Genomic DNA, 20,399 nt, shown 5'->3' with positions numbered 1-20,399 from the left:
GCACATAGTTTCCTGTTTGCACATCTCTTTTGGCATTTGTTAATATCAGAGTCTAGGTCTTGGGAGAGGCCAATATATTTCAGACTTTTAAAAGTTCACTTGGATTTAAACTAGAAGTGGAAGACTGCTAATTGCTAAATTTAGCTTCTACACAAAATTAACTACATTCAAAACTTAGCTCAACCTTTGAGGGGTAACTGTTTGCCAAAAGTCAAATTAAATTGCTATTTTAGGAAAAGAACTTAAATGAAACAAGCCTGAGAAACATTTACTATATAATAAAATGACTTTTGAAATACCTTTTAATGACAAGGTTTATCAAACATCTAGATTGAGTTTCTTCATAAATATAACCACTGATAAGTTAAGAGAGAAGTGCTAGGAAAAATGGTATGTTTAGGTAAACGATGGACTAAGTTTGGAATGTTCCCATACGATCCCAGCTTTGGTACTTTTTATAGTGTTAATAAATGGTCTTTAAAGGACATGGAAGAAGGTGCTACACTAAGTGTTTCTGGCAAAGTTTTGAAATTTAAGATGCTAAAGCCACTGATATTTGGTCAGTATATTTTGAAAAACACACAGGATCAGGCAATGACCTAAAGTAACGATAAATGGCTGGATCATTATAAGCATCAGAGAATCAAAATGAGAGGAGATACTGGGGAATATTCTGGAAATCATTTTTATGTTTTTAACACTCTTATCTGAACTGTTCAGTTCTTTTCTTTCAATCTCTCACCTCATCTTCTTCACTTCTTCCCTTCTACCATTTCTAAGTGAAGACGAACAATTACCTGGGGCTATGGTGAAAGGGAAGGAAGCTTGTGTTATCTTGTTCAAGACTGAGGAAGGAAGAACTCATAGACTGAACATTCGCTACTGTACTGTGTGACCTTGGGGAACACTATGACCCTCCTTAAGCCTCAGATACCACGTGTATAAGAATACTGGGGTACTCCAGTACATGGCTGTTGGCTCTGTAAATTGGTATAATCTTTACACAAAGCTATTTGGCAAATGTATAGAATTTTTTTTTAATTTCATGAAATATAATTTAAAAAAGTGAGTAACTAAACTTAAAAAGGAATGGGTAATTAACCAGTAGATCTAGGTAGAGACTCTGATGGCTGTTAACATTACACAAGGTGAGATAACTTAAAAAATAAAAATATTTAAAAAAAGGAATAGAAAAACGGAAAAATACCTCTCTCAAATTAAATGACCAATGAGTATATGACAAGAAATTAACTTTATTAATAAACCATTAAAACATGCCATTCTTACCAGACAGAATGAATCCATTTATATGAGATAATATCCCCCAGCCAAGAGGGAGAAACAGGAAAAATAGGCATTCTCATTCAAAGTGCCTACCTAGTTTCCATGTTTGTGCTAGGCACCATACTTGTTGATGGAATCAGTCTACTCTTCATGAACCCAAAATGAAAAAGTCAGTGAACCCAATCAGATCATAATGGAATGATACATCCATACTGTCTTGATTCTAGAAAGCCACCAACTTTTCAATGGTATTAATAAAACTGCAAAGAAACAACTAGAGGGCTTATACAAACAAAGAGAAAATGCCAAACAAAGCCACCCATATCTCCCATCTATACATTCCATTCCAGGGACCAAGGTCAGGTGTTAAAACAAGCAGAGGAGACATGTTCCAGGAATATTCCCATCAATGGCACGCTGCTACAAAGCGAACATTTCACACTAATCTAAATATTTAACTTTCTGTCCCTTGAGCTTATTTTTAAAGCGTCTAGTCAAAATCATTGGTCAGTCTGTTTTATGTTTATTTTATGTGCATAGTTCAAAAACACTCTTTTAATGAAATAAATTTCTTTTTGATGAACATTGTTACATATCCCACCTTTCCATTTTTAGTTTAATTTAATTGGGGGAAATTACTGGGCACGTGGAACTATTTTTCATACTGTTCTGTTCACATATTCTTAATATTAAGAAGGAAATCACCAATCCTATATAACCACTAATAATCTCAGTGTTCTATTGCAGTTCCTAATTAAGGAATCTGGAAAAAAAAAAAAAACAACAAACCCCCAAAATACACCAGTCTGTTTGGCAAAAAATCTTAACAAGGTTGTAAAAGTGGCCATTTCTGTGGATAAAAAAGTTGCTTTGACCAGATAAATAGCCAAAGAAACTCATTATACTCCAAGAATGACAGGTCCTATCCAAACACTTGGAAAACATCCTAACAAAGGCACAATGCACCAATCCTGAACCAGGAGGCAGGAAGACCCCATCACTCATATGATGGAAAGATGGAAACTACAAAGTTCCGCCCACTGAGGCAGTCCTGGAATTTCCTTCCCTCAAAAAGATGCTAATTCCCTGCCCCCACACATCAGGAATAATGACTGAAATCCACTGAAACACCCTGAAAATACAGAAACCCAAGTTCATTATGTTATTCAAAAGCAGGGAAAGTTTAAGAAAAAGTGATAACCAGTCACCAATCCCTTATGTTCAAACTGGCAATGAAAGGGAATCAGGCACTTATCTTGCTTTCAACCTTTTTTCTGATAAACAATTTCAGGGTAAACAAACAGAATTAGGAATGCGGTCAAGATCAGAGGATAAAGCCATGAAAACGAAGCTGACAGGGACCTTTACAGAGGAGGCATCCCACCTCTACCACCTGAACACAGGCCCATTTCCCATCACCAAACAGGGAACGACCCAAACACTGGTTACTTCATAATGTGGTGCCACATAAAGCACAGGGCGCAAACTAGGTTTCTTGACAAAAAAGGTGACCCTGAATTTAACCAACCTTCCAAATCTAATCAAGCCTTTCAATCTGCAGTAAATAGAGGGGATGCAGGAATGAGCAGACACCTAAAGAAAACAAACAAACCCAGGAGGGTTTTTCTCTCAGGAAGGCAGATACTTTTTTCAACAAAACAATGGCATAAAAAAGGGACAGGCTGAGGAAAGGGATTGCTCTAGATGAAAAGACACTTAAGAGATGTAACTAAATGCAATATACGGACCTCGTTTGAACAATTCAACTAAAAAGACTGAAGAGGAGGAGAAAAGAAAGAAGACACTTAGAAAGCAAATTGTGGTGTAATTTTTTTTTTAAAGATTTTATTTATTTATTGGAGAGAGAGAGAGAGCACGAGAGGGGAGAGGGTCAGAGGGAGAAGCAGACGCCCCGCTGAGCGGGGAGCCCGATGCAGGACTCAATCCCGGGACTCCGGGATCATGACCTGAGCTGAAGGCAGTTGCCTAACCAACTGAGCCACCCAGGTGCCCTGGTGTAACCTTGATAATGCTTAGATATGAATGAGGGGTTTCTGGGGTCGATTATATGATTCTCTCTACATTTTGGTATGTTGAAAACAATAGAGAGGGAGACTTACTCCCCCTAAACAGAAATAAAACAAACCTTCAAGACACCAATGTGTCCTGTATTGTGGTCAAAAAACAAGTTCCTTCTGTAAAGTTGCAAAGTAGACACGGACTCAATGAAGCCAGGGTCCTAAGTGGTAAGTGATTTAAGTTAACAAGGGGATGGTCTCATCAGTTTTGTTATGCAAACAAGCCCACCCCCTAGCCTTAAAGTCACAGAGTAATAAGAATTTTTAATAAAAGGTTTCCCTTTCCAAAAAAATTCAGCCTTGTAAAACCAAAACAAAACAGCGACACACTCCCTCTCTGCAGGCTTCTCTCCATCTGTCAAATGGAGATAATGCTGCCTTACAGTTTTTATCAAGGGTTAGCAATAATGTATGTATGTGCCTTTATTTGGTCCGTGGCAGTGGCTCAATTAGATGACAGCTTATAAAAAATCATACTCCTAGCCAATTAGCTACAAACTCAAGATCCTGAAATCTACCACAACCATGTGGGCAAAGAGAAGATGAAACTGCAGACCAGGCAACCCATTTAGTTCAGCTTTGTGAGACCATGACCAGAGGACCAACCCAGTAAACCTGTGCCTGGTATTCCAACCTTCAGAATCTGTGAAACAGTAAGTGTATGTCATTTTAACCCCCAACTCCTTTATCAGCTTGCTGATATTAAACATAAATGCTTATCTGGGATGACTAAAGCATCATGCTGGTGAGATGTCTTCTGTGAAGGAATAAATAACCAGCAACGGTCTCGTCCTGTTCACCTGGTATCTATGGATTTCCTAGATTTGGCAAAACAGCCCACCCCAGTGCAGTGTGGTCACCCTCTACTTCCTTCTGCGTATCTCTCTGGCTTCACCAGACTGCAAGCTCTTCTTTAACCCCTTCCTTCCTACACTTTCACGTCTGATCTTCACAGAAGCCACTCCTTCAGTCTGTAGATCACTTCTACATCATTTCTGCTTACTGAAATGTTTCTCATTTTTAGATGCTAGATCAGCAGACCTCCAGGAGCTCTTTTCCCTTCCCCCTAGTTACCAGCATTCTCATCTGCACACAGCATTACCTACACCTTTCATTGAGCACTTGCTCTGCCTTCTACTGCAGTCATGTACAGGCATGTTTCCCCTACTAAAGTGTAAACACCTCGAGAGCAGAACTGTACCTTATTCAGCTTTTTATCTCCCACTCCCCTCAAAGGTTTGCTAAACTCGAGTGAGAAAACTGAAACAGGAACTCACCGTAATTTCCTGTACAGAGCTGTTAATGTTTGACCAGCCTGATCTCCTTGACCTCTGGAGAGATATTTAATTAAAGGACAGAAAGACACTCCTTCACCCTCAGACACTAATTAGATTACTTTGTTCAAACTAAGATGCTGTTTCTGGCTGCAACTCCATCGTTTCTCAGGACAGCTAAAACCCTAGTGCTACACACATCGTGGAACAAAAAGGAGGATGATAAAGGACCTGCATCTGCACCGCAAGCTTGAGATTTTCACTTGTCTTATTCTCCAAACCACCACTTTTGCCAGGCTTTTCCCCAAGGAAAAGAACTTGATTACATGACATTCCTTTGTTACAATTCAGCTATACATTCATCGATACGCAAAAATGTGGCCTAGAATGGAGAATGGAAGCAGGAATCAGAGCAGCATGTAATACATAACCCCAGTCAAATATAGCCACGTGTATCTTTGTATGACTATTCATCACAAATGTTAAAATACTTATCTCTGCGGGGAGGTGTGAGATAATTTTCTGCATTCAACTGAAAAATACACATATCGGGGTGCCTCGGTGGCACAGTTGGTTAAATGCCTGACTCTTGATTTCAGCTCAGGTGTTGATCTCAGGGTCATGAGTTCAAGCCCCCGCACTGGGATCCACGCTGGGCGTGGAGCCTACTTAAAACAAGAAATACAGACATTATGTTACATAAAAAGTTCTATTATTAAAGACCCGATGACTGTTAAGATGCCTTAAACCTCTGTATTTAAAAATTTATCTCATCTATAAAATTGCAGGTTAAAAGATACAATGGAAATATAATAGAATTTAACACCCCGTGTCTTTAGGTTTGGGAACTTAAGAAACATTAATCTGTCCCCCGGTTTTTTGTTTTTTTTTTTAATCTTTTCCAAGTTTCGTGAAGTGAACTTGTATTCCATTTGGCAATGGGGGTGGGGTGGGGGTGATTAAACAGTTTTGAAGGGTACTCAGTCCAGATCCATTCCCCCAAGGAAGTCCTCTGCAAATGAATGGGAGGCATATTATCCAGCTCTTCGAACTACCACATATGCAGCTACTGGGATGGTCTCCAGAGAGTAAGTGGCATAAATAGAAGCCGTAGTCAAACCCGAGGCTGGCATGTGAGCCTGCAGGGTCCCAGGCACTGGTGGGGCACTGTTTCCCTCCAGTCTAGCTCTGAATGGCTTTAGCTGCTGCAAACTCAATCACCTGCCCCAAATCTATAGTAGCCATCTGGTGAATGCAGGTTCTCCATGCCCAAAGACTATAAAAGACCCCAAAGAACTTTTATGTGGGTCCTATCATATTAAAAATTAAAACTTTATTTTTAAAAACATTTATCAATTCATTAAAAAAAACCCATTACCTATTAAGATAAATGTTTTGTGAAAAACAACTACATACACCAAAACAAATAAGGAAACACTTCAGTTCCACATTTTTTGCAAACCTCTTTATTCTCTGGTATGATAGTAGACAACTGGATTCTCATACCTGCTTTTAATTCAACCTATTGCAAGGTATTGTACTGGTTGTAGTATATACATATCTTTAAAGATTTTATTTATTTAATTGAGAGAGAGAGCAGGAGCAGGGGAGGGGCAGAGGGAGAAGCAAACTCCCCGCTGAGCAGGGAGCCTCATGTAGGGCTTGATCCCAGGACCATGGAAACATGACTGAGCCGAAGGCAGACTCTTAACTGCAGATGTTTAACCGACTGAGCACCCAGGCACCCCTGGTTGTAGTATATTAAAAAGAAAGCATTGGGTGCCTGAGTGGCTCCGTCGTTAAGCATCTGCCTTGGGCTCAGGTCATGATCCCAGGGTCCTGAGATCGAGCCCCACATCAGACTCCCTGCTCAGCGGGGAGTCTGCTTCTCCCTCTCCCACTCCTCCTCTCACTGTCTCTGTCAAATAAATAAATTCTTTAAAAAAAAAAAAAAAACAGGTGAGATCAGGGGTGATAATTATTAATGAATGAGGCAACATGTGAAAGATAAGCATAATTCAGTGAACCAATACTTTCCAAACGACCAATGCGTCATACCATAAAATCATGCATGGGTAAAAGATCCGACTAAAATAGGAAATGGAATTTGATGTAACAATACAAAAAGCTCATGGATAAAGTTTCAGATTTCACAATGCAACAAATCTTGGCGTTAACACAAAACAGGAATCTCTACAATTACCTGTAAAAGATACTAAAAATACTCCTTCCTTCACAAGTTACCTACTTCCATGAGGCCATATATTTTTTTAAGATTTTACTTATTTATTTGAGAGAGAGGGACACAGTCAGAGAGGGAACACAGCAGGGGGAAAGAGAGAGGGAGAAGCAGGCCTCCTGCTGAGCACGGAGCCCAATGCGGGACTCCATCCCAGGACCCTGGGATCATGACCTGAGCCAAAGGCAGTGCTTAACGACTGAGCCACCCAGCCACCCCGCATGAGGCCATATTTTTAAAATGAATTAGTAAATATTTTTAAAACTTGTTCTAATTTTTAGTATGGTAATATGTATCCTTCCCATTCTGGCAAAAAAAAAAATCATAAAAGGACTTGTAATCAAGAGCTGAGATTGAATAAAAATATTTCTTACTTCTTCATCAAGGACATTCTTAGGTGAAACTGGTTTCTTAAACACAGCATGGGACTGTGAAGAATACAATGCTCATGAGTCCAGTTTGGTGCCGCTGTCTGGATATGTACGAAGGTGCCAGTAGTTGTGCCCACTGCTACACAGTAAGAAAAATAAACTATTCTCATGAAAATAGTTTAGACCTCGGGGACTCCCTGAAAGGGTCTTGGAGACCAACCAGGGATTGGCAGACAAATACTTTGAGAACTGCTGTCCGAGAAAAGGCACCTCTTTATTTAAGGATTTACAAGTGTGTGAAAAGGAAGAAGGGAAGAAACAGAGCCTGCATCAAGCTTTAAGAAATGCTTTTTATTTTTTTATTATGTTAATCACCATACATTGCATCATTAGTTTTTGATGTAGTGTTCCATGATTCATTGTTTGTGCATAACACCCAGTGCTCCACGCAGAATGTGCCCTCTTTAATACCCATCACCAGGCTAACCCATCCCCCCACCCCCCTCCCCTCTAGAACCCTCAGTTTGTTTTTCAGAGTCCATCGTGTCTCATGGTTCGTCTCCCCCTCTGACTTACTCCCCTTCATTCTTCCCCTCCTGCTATCTTCTTCTTCTTTTTTCTTAACATATGTTGCATTATTTGTTTCAGAAGTACAGATCCGTGATTCATCAGTCTTGTACAATTCAGTGCTCACCATAGCACATACCCTCCCCAATGTCTATCACCCAGCCACCCCATCCCTCCCACCCCCCACCACTCCAGCAACACTCAGTTTCCTGAGATTAAGAATTCCTCATATCAGTGAGGTCATATGATACATGTCTTTCTCTGACTGACTTATTTCACTCAGCATAACACCCTCCAGTTCCATCCACGTTGTTGCAAATGGCAAGATCTCATTCCTTTTTATGGCTGCGTAATATTCCATTGTGTATATATACCACATCTTCTTTATCCATTCATCTGTCGATGGACATCTTGGCTCTTTCCACAGTTTGGCTATTGTGGACATTGAAATGCCTTCCTTTTAATGAGTGAGTGAGGAGAGTACACGGAGTTAACAGAATTAAGTCTATGGTAGCTGTTTCTTCAGGAATGTCCCAGTAAACTAACTCCTTTATTCTTTCATTTCTTAGCAGATGTAATGAGTAATCTGAGTTTACAAAACATGAAAGCTGGGGCAGTTATTTGCATTACAAAAGAATTGTGATTTCCAAGGAGATTTGACTTCCTGAGTTCTTAAGGCCTTTGTTTATAGCTAATCAATGATTAAACAAGAAACAAATTCAAAGCAAAATGTTAACAGCCATTGCTAATCAAAGATAGGCTAACTCATTAAACTGTAATGTAAATAATTGGATCAGATTCGCCGATCTACACAGTACTGCAGTAACTTACCTCCCACATAAAACCAGATATATCTATATATAGACCAGATAGTATATAATCTATATATCTTACCACATCCAGATATATATATATATATGTATCTTACCACATCCATTACCTAATATTATTTTAGTATTACTGTTAAATTTATTTTTTAAAAGATTTTATTTATGAAAGAGCGCGAGAGAACGAGAGCACATGAGCAGGGGAGGGGCAGAGGGAGAAGCAGGCTCCCCACTGAGCAGGGAGACAGATGCGGGGCTCTATCCCAGGACCTGGGATCATGACCTGAGCAGACACTTAACCAACTGAGTCACCCAGGCGCCCTTAAATTTCGTCATTAAAAATTATCCACGTTAAGCAAAAACTAGGAACGTGTGCAGGTTTGAAGAGAAGACAGAGGCAGAAGCGGGCTGTAAACACTGATGTGGTAAATTTTTTTTTTTTTTAAAGGAAAACAATAGTTTTGCTTTGTCAGAGTGGGACATGCGGAAACAAACATTATTAAGGTGTCTTGGTTTCTAAGAGTATTTTGCTGTCCTCGTCAACTGCACTTTTGTTTCATTTTTTTTTTTTTTTAAAGATTTTATTTATTTATTTGACAGAGAGAGACACAGCGAGAGAGGGAACACAAGCAGGGGGAGCGGCAGAGGGAGAAGCAGGCTTCCCGCTGAGCAGGGAGCCCGATGCGGGGCTCGATCCCAGGACCCTGGGACCATGACCTGAGCTGAAGTCAGACGCTTAACAACTGAGCCACCCAGGTGTCCCTTGTTTCATGTTTCTATTCCTCAGAATGTCCAGGGGCCTAAGCACCTGGTGCCCTTATACATATCCTGAGGGTTAAACTCATGTCCTGATTCTTTTTTTTTTTTCTTAAGATTTTATTTATTTGACAGAGACACAGTGAGAGAGGGAACACAAGCAGGGGGAGTGGGAGAGGGAGAAGCGGGCTTCCCGCGGAGCAGGGAGCCCGAATCGGGTCTCGATCCCAGGACCCTGGGATCATGACCTGAGCCGAAGGCAGACGCTTAACGACTGAGCCACCCAGGCGCCCCTTATGTCCTGATTCTTGACAATGGGCCTTTCTCTGTCATGTGAGAATCAGCCCACAAATGCCCCGTGGTGTTGGGGGTGAGAATATGCTCAGTGGATCACTCAATCGTTATGAAGTCTCAATACCCAGAAGGGAAACCACTGACAAGTTTCTGTGAACATCACTTCCGGTAGCTTCAAAACCGCTCTACAGCAAGAACAGAATCCCTCTGCAGTCCCGCCATGGAGCTGCTTCAGAGGGAATGGAAACATGATCCAAGTAAGCACAATCCTGCAAAGCTCAGCTTCCATACTTTTGAGGTCCTGGTCTCCTTTCCACTCAGCAGCCAGCTACCTCCTCTTTCCTCCCCGTGTCCATCTCCTGGCCCCGCCTTCCTGTACCACTTCCCAAGGCCTCTGGCCACCCAAAGACTCCCCATTACTGCTCTACTCCACAACTTCCTTTTCATGCTTGGGCTCCCCCTCCCATCAAGACCCTTACCAGCAAGGACTGGGGTAAGAAAAAGAGGTGAAGTAATAATTTGTGTCTTCACCATCACTGGTTCCTTTCCCTGAAACTCTGTGGAAGTGGGGTGGGGGTCAGGGGAGGAGGGAAGTTTCCTTCCTAGAAGCACCACATCCCCAAGGTACTTCCTAGTGGCATTTCAAGTCATATTTTAAAAAAAAAAAAAAATTCGGGAAAGTGACTTCCTCACCACCCCTCTATTTCCTCCACTACATAAGAGAGATTTTTATGGTGTTCTACTTCCATTCCTGTCTCCCCAGTGCAGCTTCCTAGAGCTTTAAGGAAAGAGAGTCTTTCTTAAAGCACAATACTGCCATGCTCAACAATCTGCATTCTCTCCCCACCAGTTAATTTAGAAAAAATTCCCTGCCAGCCATTAAAGGCCCTCACCACCACTACACCTTCCATGTAAAGAGCCCTTAAAAAATAATGCTTTGGGTGTCCTGGATGGAAAACTGGTCCTGAGGTAAGTGAGAAGAGAGGACAGTGTGATCACATGTTGTAACCAAACTAAACCAAAGATAACCTGACACACTATTTTTTATACATATACATATAAAAGGATAGAAATGTATGTAGGAAGATATGCGACAGAACGTTAACAGTGGTTATTTCTAGATGGTAGTAAAGTATGTATTTTTAACCCTTTAAATGGTTTCCTACTCTAACAATACAGTGAATTAAGCATGGTCATTTTACAAAAGGAAATGAAACTATAATTTTGTAAAGAGAAGATTCAAGAAAAAGGGGATATTGGGCCTATTTCTCAAGTGCAGATGAGCCCAGATTGTGATCATGTGGTCAACATACCCGTCTGCAAGGATGTTCCTTAAAATGGACTCAAACCTTTTATCTCCCTAAATAACAGACCCAACAGCCAGTTAGACAATCCCTCCTATTTCTGTGTTAGTTTTATTTTTTTTTAAGATTTTTATTTGAGAAAGAGAGAGAGAGAGAGCATGAGAGAGGAGGGCCAGAGGGAGAAGCAGACTTCTGCTGAGCAGGGAGCCTGATGCAGGACCCAAATCGGGACCTAAGCCGAAGGCTTAACCAACTGACCCACCCAGGCGTCCCTGTGTTAGTTTTACTTTCTAACAATTGCAGGACTAGGTCTCTCAATCCCATCCTTTATATAAGGAGCAACTAAAGTTTTTGATCATCAGTGTGAAAAATTTTCTGCAGATTACTCATCAGCTTTTTGGGACTTTATAAAGAGGGACCACCTAGAGAACAGACTGTCTACTTAACCGTAAATTGGTAGGTATATATGCTGGTTTCATACTATCACTGTTTCAAGAGGACTGTGCAGATGAAGTCTTAGGATCTGAAACAATGTAAAACAGCTGTTATTATTGCCTGTTTCCATTCATGCTCATTTCCGTTTCCATTTGAATGATGTGAAACACTTTAGTAAACTGCCTGCATGTCATCCAAGTATAAATCAAAGAAGTCAAATATCCTCATCTTTGCTGATGATACCATTCATTATTCATTAAACTAAAATACTTGAACTGTTGAAAATGGTCACTTGTATTTTCTGAAACAACTCAATGAACCATACCAAAACTAAATAAAAACCATCAATAGTTCAATTTGGTCAACTATGTAAGAATACATTTTACAGTTAGTGCATCCCGGCCATCAAAATCTGATGCTTTACAGTTATATGGAAGCTTGACTTTCACTGAGTGGTGACCTGCCCTGAAATCTTTTCCTTATAATCTCATGTAGGCCTCTGGGGTCTCTAATAAGATCATCTTTAAAGGCTTGAATTATTTTTTTTAGAAAGCACAGGTAAGGGGGTGGGAGAGGGAGAGTGTGAGAGAGAATCCCAAGCAGGTTCCACACTCGGTGAGGAGCCCAACTTGGGGCTCGAACTCATGACCTTGAGCTGCAATCAAGACTCGGATGCTTAGCCAAATGAGCTGCCCACGTGCCCCTCTGTATTTTTTTTTAAGATCATTTATTGTCAGAGAGCGAGCGAGCGAGCACAAGCAGGGGGAGTGGCAGGCAGAGGGAGAAGCAGGCTCCCCACTGAGCAGGGAGCCCAATGAGGGACTCGATCCCAGGACTCCAGGATCATGACCTGAGCCGAAGGCAGACGCTTAACCAACTGAGCCACCCAGGTATCCCTCTCTCCGTACTGTATTTTAAAGAAAAACTTGAATTAGTTACTGATATTTGAAAATGAGGAAACTTCATTCATTCATTTTTCAGTAGGCTCCAGTGTGGAGCCCAATGTGGGGCTTAAACTCATGACCCTAAGCTGAAATCAAGAGTTGGATGCTTAACCCACTGAGCCACCCAGGGACCCCATGGCTTGAGTTTAAAGCACCTCCTAAGGAATACCTTAAAAGCAACTATAGCCAAAAGCACCTGTTGGCTCTAAGTTAGGAATGTGGTGCAGTAAGATCAGCCATTAGGCCTAGAATAAGCTGTGTGACTTTGGGGAAGTTACTCAAACTTGTTTTAGTCTTCTTGGCTGGAAAATAGGTATTTTACACTTCTTAAGGATTAGAATAGCGGCTCAACAGCTGTTTCCTTTCTTCCTATCCATTTAATAAAATCCGACAGATCAATCAACCAACCACCTGAATTCCGGCAGCCCAGGAGCTGGCTGTGCTCACTTGGGGCATTAGGTAATCTACCAGTGGTCTACCACCCCTCCTCCTGCTCTAATTCTAGCAAGGGGTCTGTGTCACTATGAATTAGTACCTTACAGCAAAGGCAACACAGAGGCTGTGGCACAGGATTCTGAGAGCCCAGATACTATTTTTGGCCCTATAGGCCATTTAATCTCACTGGACGTCAGAATTTTCTCTTAATGGCACCTGGGTGGCTCAGTAGGGTAAGCGATTGCCTTCAGCTCAAGTCATGATCCCAGGGTCCTGGGATTCAGCCCCACATCGGGCTCCTCTCCTGCTCGCTCACTCTGTTGAATAAATAAAAATCTTAAAAAAAAAAAAAAAGGAATTTTATCTTAAAGGTAAAGGGATAAGTTAAATGATTCTGAAATTAAAAAACTGGATAGAGATACATTTTTTATTATATGCATACTAAAAGTTGTGGAAGGACAAACCCCAAAATGTTAATGGTGGTTATCTCTGGTATAACTTGGTGACTTTTATTTTCTTCTTTCTATCTTTCTGGACTGCTGGAAATTTTTTTTCCTCTTGAGAAGTACAATTTTTATCATCAGAGAAAACAAACGATTTGCATTATGTAATATGAAACACAAAAATCCAAGGAAGTTGTTTTTCATAGCAAGAGAGTCCTGCCCTCATCCCCACAGAACACCTCCAACTCTGTCTTTGCCTTGCCTCCCCCTAAGCAGCTTGATTAGGTCTTATTCAGGCCCAGTCTCTGGCTTTTTGAATAACCCCACTTGAGGAGAGCAGGTGTGGCATACACAGCGCCTGCTACTAGCTGGCATCTGCACATTCCCGAGCAGAGCTGGGGACTGGACAGACACCCTCAGTCTTTCTAATGGCACACGCTGCTGTGTATGCTTCCTTGAAAAAGGCAGGTACCCTAACTCTGTTCCATGGGCACATGGAGCTTCAGATCAGGCCCTGAATGGCCCCATTCCACAGAGTTGAAAGTTAACAGATTTCATGTTTCCAGAGTGTTCGCCCTAGGAGAGCCCTTGCTAGGCACTTCAGAAGTTCTCTGAACTTTCAGAGGATCTTTTCAGACATAAGAGAGAAAATTCACTTCCACATAGTCAGGGTCAGTATTGGATAAATGGGAAATTCTAGTGGTATGGCAGGAAAACAAGAAAGTGATCTGATTATTCACCAAGGGGTTATGTGCTTAACAGGTTATTTCATAAGAGTATTAATTTCAGAGAGCATGCTTTGTTTTTGGACTGGGGTGGGAAATGGGAATGGGTACAAGGCTGAGGAGAAGAGTGTGTGAGCAGTAGGAGAATTTAACTTTACAATTCCTTGCTCTGCTGGGCATTCTCAAACCTGACTGTACATCAGAAACATCCAAAAAAGCTTTTAAAAAATATAGAGCATGAGTCCTAGACCAGCCAGAATCCCTGGGGTTGGACTATAAGAATCTGAATTATGGCAAAGTTCTAGAACCTTCTGATATTTGCTCCATAAAATTCTAGTTGAATGGGTAAAATCTGTTTAAGTAAAAGCTCTGTAGGTGTTGTCACTATAATACAGAATGCCACAGGCAGTGCAAACAGATCAAGAGCACTGAGTCAACTAAATTCCCTATGTATTATGACAAAACTTATCAAAATAGACACTCTTAATATGTGCATTTTATCATTTCCTGATCATACCTCAATAACACTGAAAATTTTTAAACACTGTATATTTTTAAACTTCCAAATGAAAAAGCATAAAATAAAATCTGTAGTATCTTAACTTCACATGTATTTCTAGGTTCCAGATGCTAAGTATTTTACAAAGGCAGAAAAACTACAGGTCTCAACTATGAGAACAGAAGGCATATCAACATATACATTCTTATTTTTTTTAAAGGTTTATTTATTTGTGGGGGGCAGAAAGCAAGCACAGGGAGGGGCAGAGGGAGAGGGAGAGAGAAACGTCAGCAGACTCCGTGCTGAGCATGGAGCCCAACTCGGGGCTCAATCTCACAACCCTGAAATCATGACCTGACCCAAAACCAAGAGTCAGATGCTTAACCCACTGTGCCACCCAAATGCCCCAGTGTATACATTCTTATACGTACATGTTAAACAGTCACTGAAATTCACTCTTGTGAATGTGGCCCTCTCATGTCAATTGATTTAATCCTCACAACCCTATGGGTAAGTTTAATTATTACTGCCATTTTATAGATGAGACAATGGAGACAGAGAGGTTAAGTAACTAGATCTAAGTTACAATCCAAAAAACTAACAGGTCAGAATTTAAATCCAGGCTCTATCACTTGATGTATTAGTCTGCTCAGGCTGCCATAACAAAATACCACAGACTGGATGGTTTAAACAACAGAAATTAGTTTTCTCACAGTTCTAGAGGCTGTAAGTTCTAAGATCAAGGTGAGGGCAGGTTTGGCTTCTCCTGGGCCTCTGTAACTTGGCTTGCAGATGGTCACCTTCTTGTTAGGTCTTCACACGGATTTTCCTCTTTGTGAACACATCCCTGCCCATCTTTTTTTCTTAAGGAAACTAGTCATATTAATTAGGGCCCACCCTAATGGCCCCGCTTAATTTGATGTCTTTAAAGACTTCATTATCTCCAAATACACTTAATCTGGAGCCACTGGTGGTTGTTGGGATTTCAACATATGAATTCTGGCAGAACACAATTCAACCCGTAACACCTCAAAGTTACTGGATCTTCCTAAGGCCTATTTTTCAATAGTGCTACTGAGAATCCAGTTCACATAAAATGCTTAGCAATGTCTGGCACATAGTATCACCATTTTATAGACAAGGAAAACAAAACTCAGAGAGACGGTGACTTGCCCTGTTTTCATCTCTAAAGTGGAGTTCTTACACTACAGAACACTACTTTCCTGTACAAGCAAATGCATCATCTAGCAGAATTTTATGTAATTTATAAATTTTCTGTTATCTCTTACTTCCTACTTTCTCACAGTGTTTTTCTTGCTTCATTATATACAAGAGAGTAAGAAGTTAAAACTATAAAAATTTCATTAGGGAAGTATAATACTTTCCTGGGACTGTGTGTGACACTTTCATTCATCCTTTCTTCTAATTTCCAAAGACAATTGGCTATAGTCACAGTGATGAAAAGCCTCAGAAGATCAATGCCTACTTTTAACAATTGGGAAAGAAAAGTGACTCAATTGTTTTTTTAAGAAATTAAGATTATACTTTATGTTTGCCTGGCGCTCTACATCTATTACAGCCACTTAATCCTCAACACAATCTTAGGATCTTGCTTTATTTAGCTCCTATAAGAAGCATGTGAATAAGGTATTATTCCCATTTTATAGCTGAGAGAACAGGAGCAGAGCAAGGTTCAATGTGTTTAAGGTCCAACTTGACAATGACTGGCAGAACCAGAACTCTCACGGACATCTTCAAGTCTAGGACCAAGGTTCTCCATTGCAGGCCACCATCTCCTTTGGCAAGTGCAATACCTAATCTTCTCATTTTTCATGCCCTGCACAAACAGAGCAGGTGCTTGGCAAATAAGACAGTCTGATTCGGAGCAACCTGGACTAAGCTGCAAAAAATCTTTTACATCCTTTATGTGGTCCAAGTTTCTTGACAACTTTGACCACCACCAATCCCTTGGACTGATAGCTCTTATAAGGCAGCAACCAGTCCCCTTCTTTCCTAGTGTCTAGCACACTGAGAGCTCATTAAAGTTCAACAGATACCTGAGAAACGAGAGTTCAAGTAAATATTTGTTGTATAATTGAATCTTAGCACATTCTTCCTTTAGTGATGGCAATGGGTACTTTTCAGCCACAACTATAAAAAAACATTGACAAAAAGAAACATTAAAAACCTCTCATTATCCACAACAGGGAAGTCTGTAGGGTTTTCTTTTTTTAAAGATTTATTTTAGAGAGAGCGCACGCATGCGAGAAAGTACAAACAAGTGGGGGGAGGGGCAGAGGGAGATGGAGAGAAAGAATCCTCAAGCAGACACCCCACTGAGTGTGGAGCCTAAGAGGCACTCGAACCCAGAACCCTGAGATCATGACCTAAGCCAAAATCAAGAGCTGGACACTTAAACTGACAGGGCTACCCAGGCGCCACTACAGGGTTTTTCCAATCCTACAATTCTTTTTTTTTTTTTTTAAGATTTTTATTTATTTATTTGACGGGGGGGGAACACAAGCAGAGGGAGCGGGAGAGGGAGAAGGAGGCTTCCCACTGAGCAGGGAACCCGATGCAGGGCTCGATCCCAGGACCCTGGGATCATGACCTGAGCCGAAGGCAGATGCTTAACGACTGAGCTACCCAGGTGCTCCAATCCTACAATTCTAAGATTCCACTGCAGTCTACTCAACAGTGGTTGAACTGACCACCACCTTGAACACCCATTAAAGGCACAGTGCAACTGGAATTGCCAGTAAAGAACCATGAGTGTTCTTAGTCTGCAGTGTGCTTTCAGGAAAACAATTCTGCCTATGTGACAGGGAAGTTCATCATTCCCAAAGGGAACTGTAATGGACGATAAAGTCGATCTGAGTCAGAGTGGAACTGCTGTTCATCAAGAACCCTGTGTCGTAGAAAGGAGCTATATTAAGAGAAATCATGCTAACTTTTATTTTCTCAAGAATATGCCAGTGTTTTGGATTTGTTTTAAACATCAAGTTTGTTTTGCCACAAGCAGCCCGGACCAGTTTTGACCGTGCCATGGAAATTATCTGATCACTTCTGAGCTGTTCTATACACAGGGAAGGGAGTTGGGCAGAGTTGGCCAGAGCGGTGTTCTAAACTTTGCTCTGAGCTCTCCTACAACTTCGGAGACTTATGGACGTCCAGTTTGTTCATCTCTGTTGCTTTTGTGTACCCTATAGTGAACTGGCTATCACCTTTCTGTCTACCAATTTCACGAGCTTTTGAAACAGACTTAAAAAACAAAAAACTGAGGTCCCAGAACAAAAGCATTCAATAAAGAATTGAAAGGATAAAATATTACCAGCACTATACTTGCTGTTTGAATTCACCTTTTCAAAGCACTCTCAGATCTGAGGCAGAAAATTCACTAGAAAACTAAAGAGGTACTCTAGGTTACCTTTTCTAAATCAAGGTATCTTACAAATCTCTTTTCTGATGCCTTAATCAAGAGAAGACATTTCAGAGGGAAATAAAGAGGCATACAAATGGAATAATTCTGCAAATAGCCAAATTAAAATATTTATCCACTTACCACTATAATATTAAATATATACAATGTACAAAAGGTAACTGAACTAGATGCTGTATGGAGACAGAAAGGTGTAAGAAATGTCCACTCAGCCTCCCGTAGTGCAACTGGATCATAAGATGAAACTTTTGTTTAGAAAGGATTCAAGTTTTCTAGGACATGGAAGAACAAATTTCTTTTTCTTTATTATGACTTCTGGACTCAAGGAAAAAATTTATTTTATTTTTTTAAAAGATTTTATTTATTTAACAGAGAGAGACGGCAGGAACACAAGCAGGGACAGTGGCAGAGGGAGAAGCAGGCTTCCCACGGAGCAGGGAGCCTGATGCGGGACTCGATCCCAGCACCCTGGGATCATGACCTGAGCCGAAAGCAGACGCTTAATGACTGAGCCACCCAGGCACCCTGGACTCACAGAAAAATTTTAGAAAACGCTAGAGGAGAAACTCTTATCTGTTAGTTTCCACTGACAAGTGGCAGCTTTCTCAAGAGTTACAGGGCTACAAAATGGCTCTAACTTCCAAAATAACCTGATTAAATCTGACACACACATGACATGGGGGGAGAAAGAAACTCATGTGCCCTTCAATTTCAATAAGAAAAGTTGAAAAGTATTGTCAAGGAAAGCAGGAAGATCAAGATCATGTGGTTTGGAAAGAAGATCAAGAAAGACAGCAAAAATATTCCAAATAACAGCAAGTCACTTGGGAGTCCCTGAATGCCATATTAAATCACATACAGCTACGCAATGAAAAGAAAAGTTAAGGCCTATCTCACGCCTCACTTATGCTGACTGAGCTTAAGAAAGAAAATTAAGACAACCTTTTCAAGTTATTCAATCAAAGGCAAAACTGTAGACTGGCCATTTAAGGGAATAAGCTCATTAGGTGGGGTAAGACACTTGTTTAGCAATTAGTGTCTTTACCCAATTAATTTAAAACAGGAAGCCCTAGATTTCCTTAAATTTACCAGTATTAGTTTGCTAGAACTGATTGTTCCAACATATAAATTCTCTGTGTGTGTTTACTTTTCCTTCTAGATTTTATGGGCTCAACTGTTCTCAAAAATAGAACTTATCTGCTGCTTTCACTTTTAATATTCTCTTTTCCCAAGCCACAGAACTGATGATCTTCAACAAATGAAGTCAATGCTGAGAACTGACTCTCCTATCCAGGGATGGGGAAATAAGGGTTTGTACCCCCAGGCAAACAGAACACCCTCACAATAAGGTCAGGATGACATTAAGGAAATCTACAGCACATCAAACGAAATTTTGTAGTAGTTACAGTTCGAATCTAGCCGAACCACCATTTAGGACAGCCAATCATCACCAACACTGCTGTATTTGGAATTCAGACAGGAAGAATCCACAGCCTCCTCACAGAAATGGAAAATGACACTTAGCTCTACGTCCTGTGGTGTAATTTCACGTGCAGCACACAAACAATTCTTGGTTATTCTTTTTTTTTTTTTTAAATGAAAAGTAGATCGACTTACATGGCTCTCTGGCAATGAACTGAGGTACAGTGTTGGGCAGAGGAGTACTGGGGTTTGGAGTCCCTACTAGTTTGTTCTTGGCCATCTTCGTGTTTGCCTTAGCAAACTCTAGTCGTAGTGTTTGCGGAATTTCAGGATCGAAGCGGATGCCCTTTGGAAATAAAGAACAAATGGAAGATGTTTTCATTTCCTTAGAGTCAAACCGGAATGGTGACAAAATAAACACACCAGTAAATCCTGGCCTATCAGAAAAAAAAGGTCAGCGAGAACCCTGGTTCTCACTACTTACACAGAATACATGAAAACCTGTAATACCACATGGCCAGAAAGTCAGGGGAGATTTTGTTTAATTAAAACATTTAGTTACATGTTTTTTCAATTATTTTTTCTTCCTGAACAAAAACATTAGGTTTTGAACGTTAGGTTCAAGTTTTAAATATGGACCAGCAAATTCCTAGCATAGTGAAAAACTTCAATTAATGGCTACCAATGAGAATAAAATAATTCCTGTAAAGCTCTGTGTAATACTGGAAATTGTAGCGATCTAGGCCCTTCGTAGTGTTCTGACACTGGCCTAAAACAATGTCATTCTTCAATGCCTTAGTTTCATCACCTAGAAATAAAGGGAGAAAATTCCCCTCCCTAACTAGAGATCTTTCTTCATGGTGATACATATATTTGAGTTAGTAAAACAGGAACTAAGATTTAAGATTTCAATGTAACTGGTATCATTTAATTCTAGTTAGCTTATAAATTTATATAAAATTTTAATGTCTTGATGTGGTAAAGTCCTAGTTTTGATTACAGCTGGCCTATTAGCTACATGATTAGAAAACAGATTATACCGGCCAAAGACAGGGTAGTAATT

The 20,399-nt window shown here is 40.5% G+C and overlaps 1 protein-coding gene across 5 annotated transcripts in view; it reads right to left on the bottom strand.

The window, feature by feature from the left end:
• RBPMS (RNA binding protein, mRNA processing factor) overlaps positions 1-20,399 on the bottom strand; it is a 173,624-nt gene that overhangs the window by 47,343 nt on the left and 105,882 nt on the right. For all 5 annotated transcript variants that reach the window (XR_003606791.2, XM_088020941.1, XM_028087572.2 and 2 more), the window contains one exon: positions 19,532-19,682. Coding sequence is in view for 4 of the 5 variants with exons in the window: in XM_088020941.1 (XP_087877067.1) it covers positions 19,532-19,682 (151 nt within the window). In the remaining variant the exon portion in view is untranslated. The remainder of the gene's footprint in view (positions 1-19,531; positions 19,683-20,399) is intronic.

The sequence above is a fragment of the Eumetopias jubatus genome, unplaced genomic scaffold (genome assembly GCF_037043125.1).
Source record: "Eumetopias jubatus isolate StellerSeaLion01/CBP00866 unplaced genomic scaffold, mEumJub1_p1.0 scaffold_2, whole genome shotgun sequence".
NCBI classification, from domain to species: Eukaryota; Metazoa; Chordata; class Mammalia; order Carnivora; family Otariidae; genus Eumetopias; species Eumetopias jubatus.
This window is presented reverse-complemented; position numbering and strand designations above follow the sequence as displayed.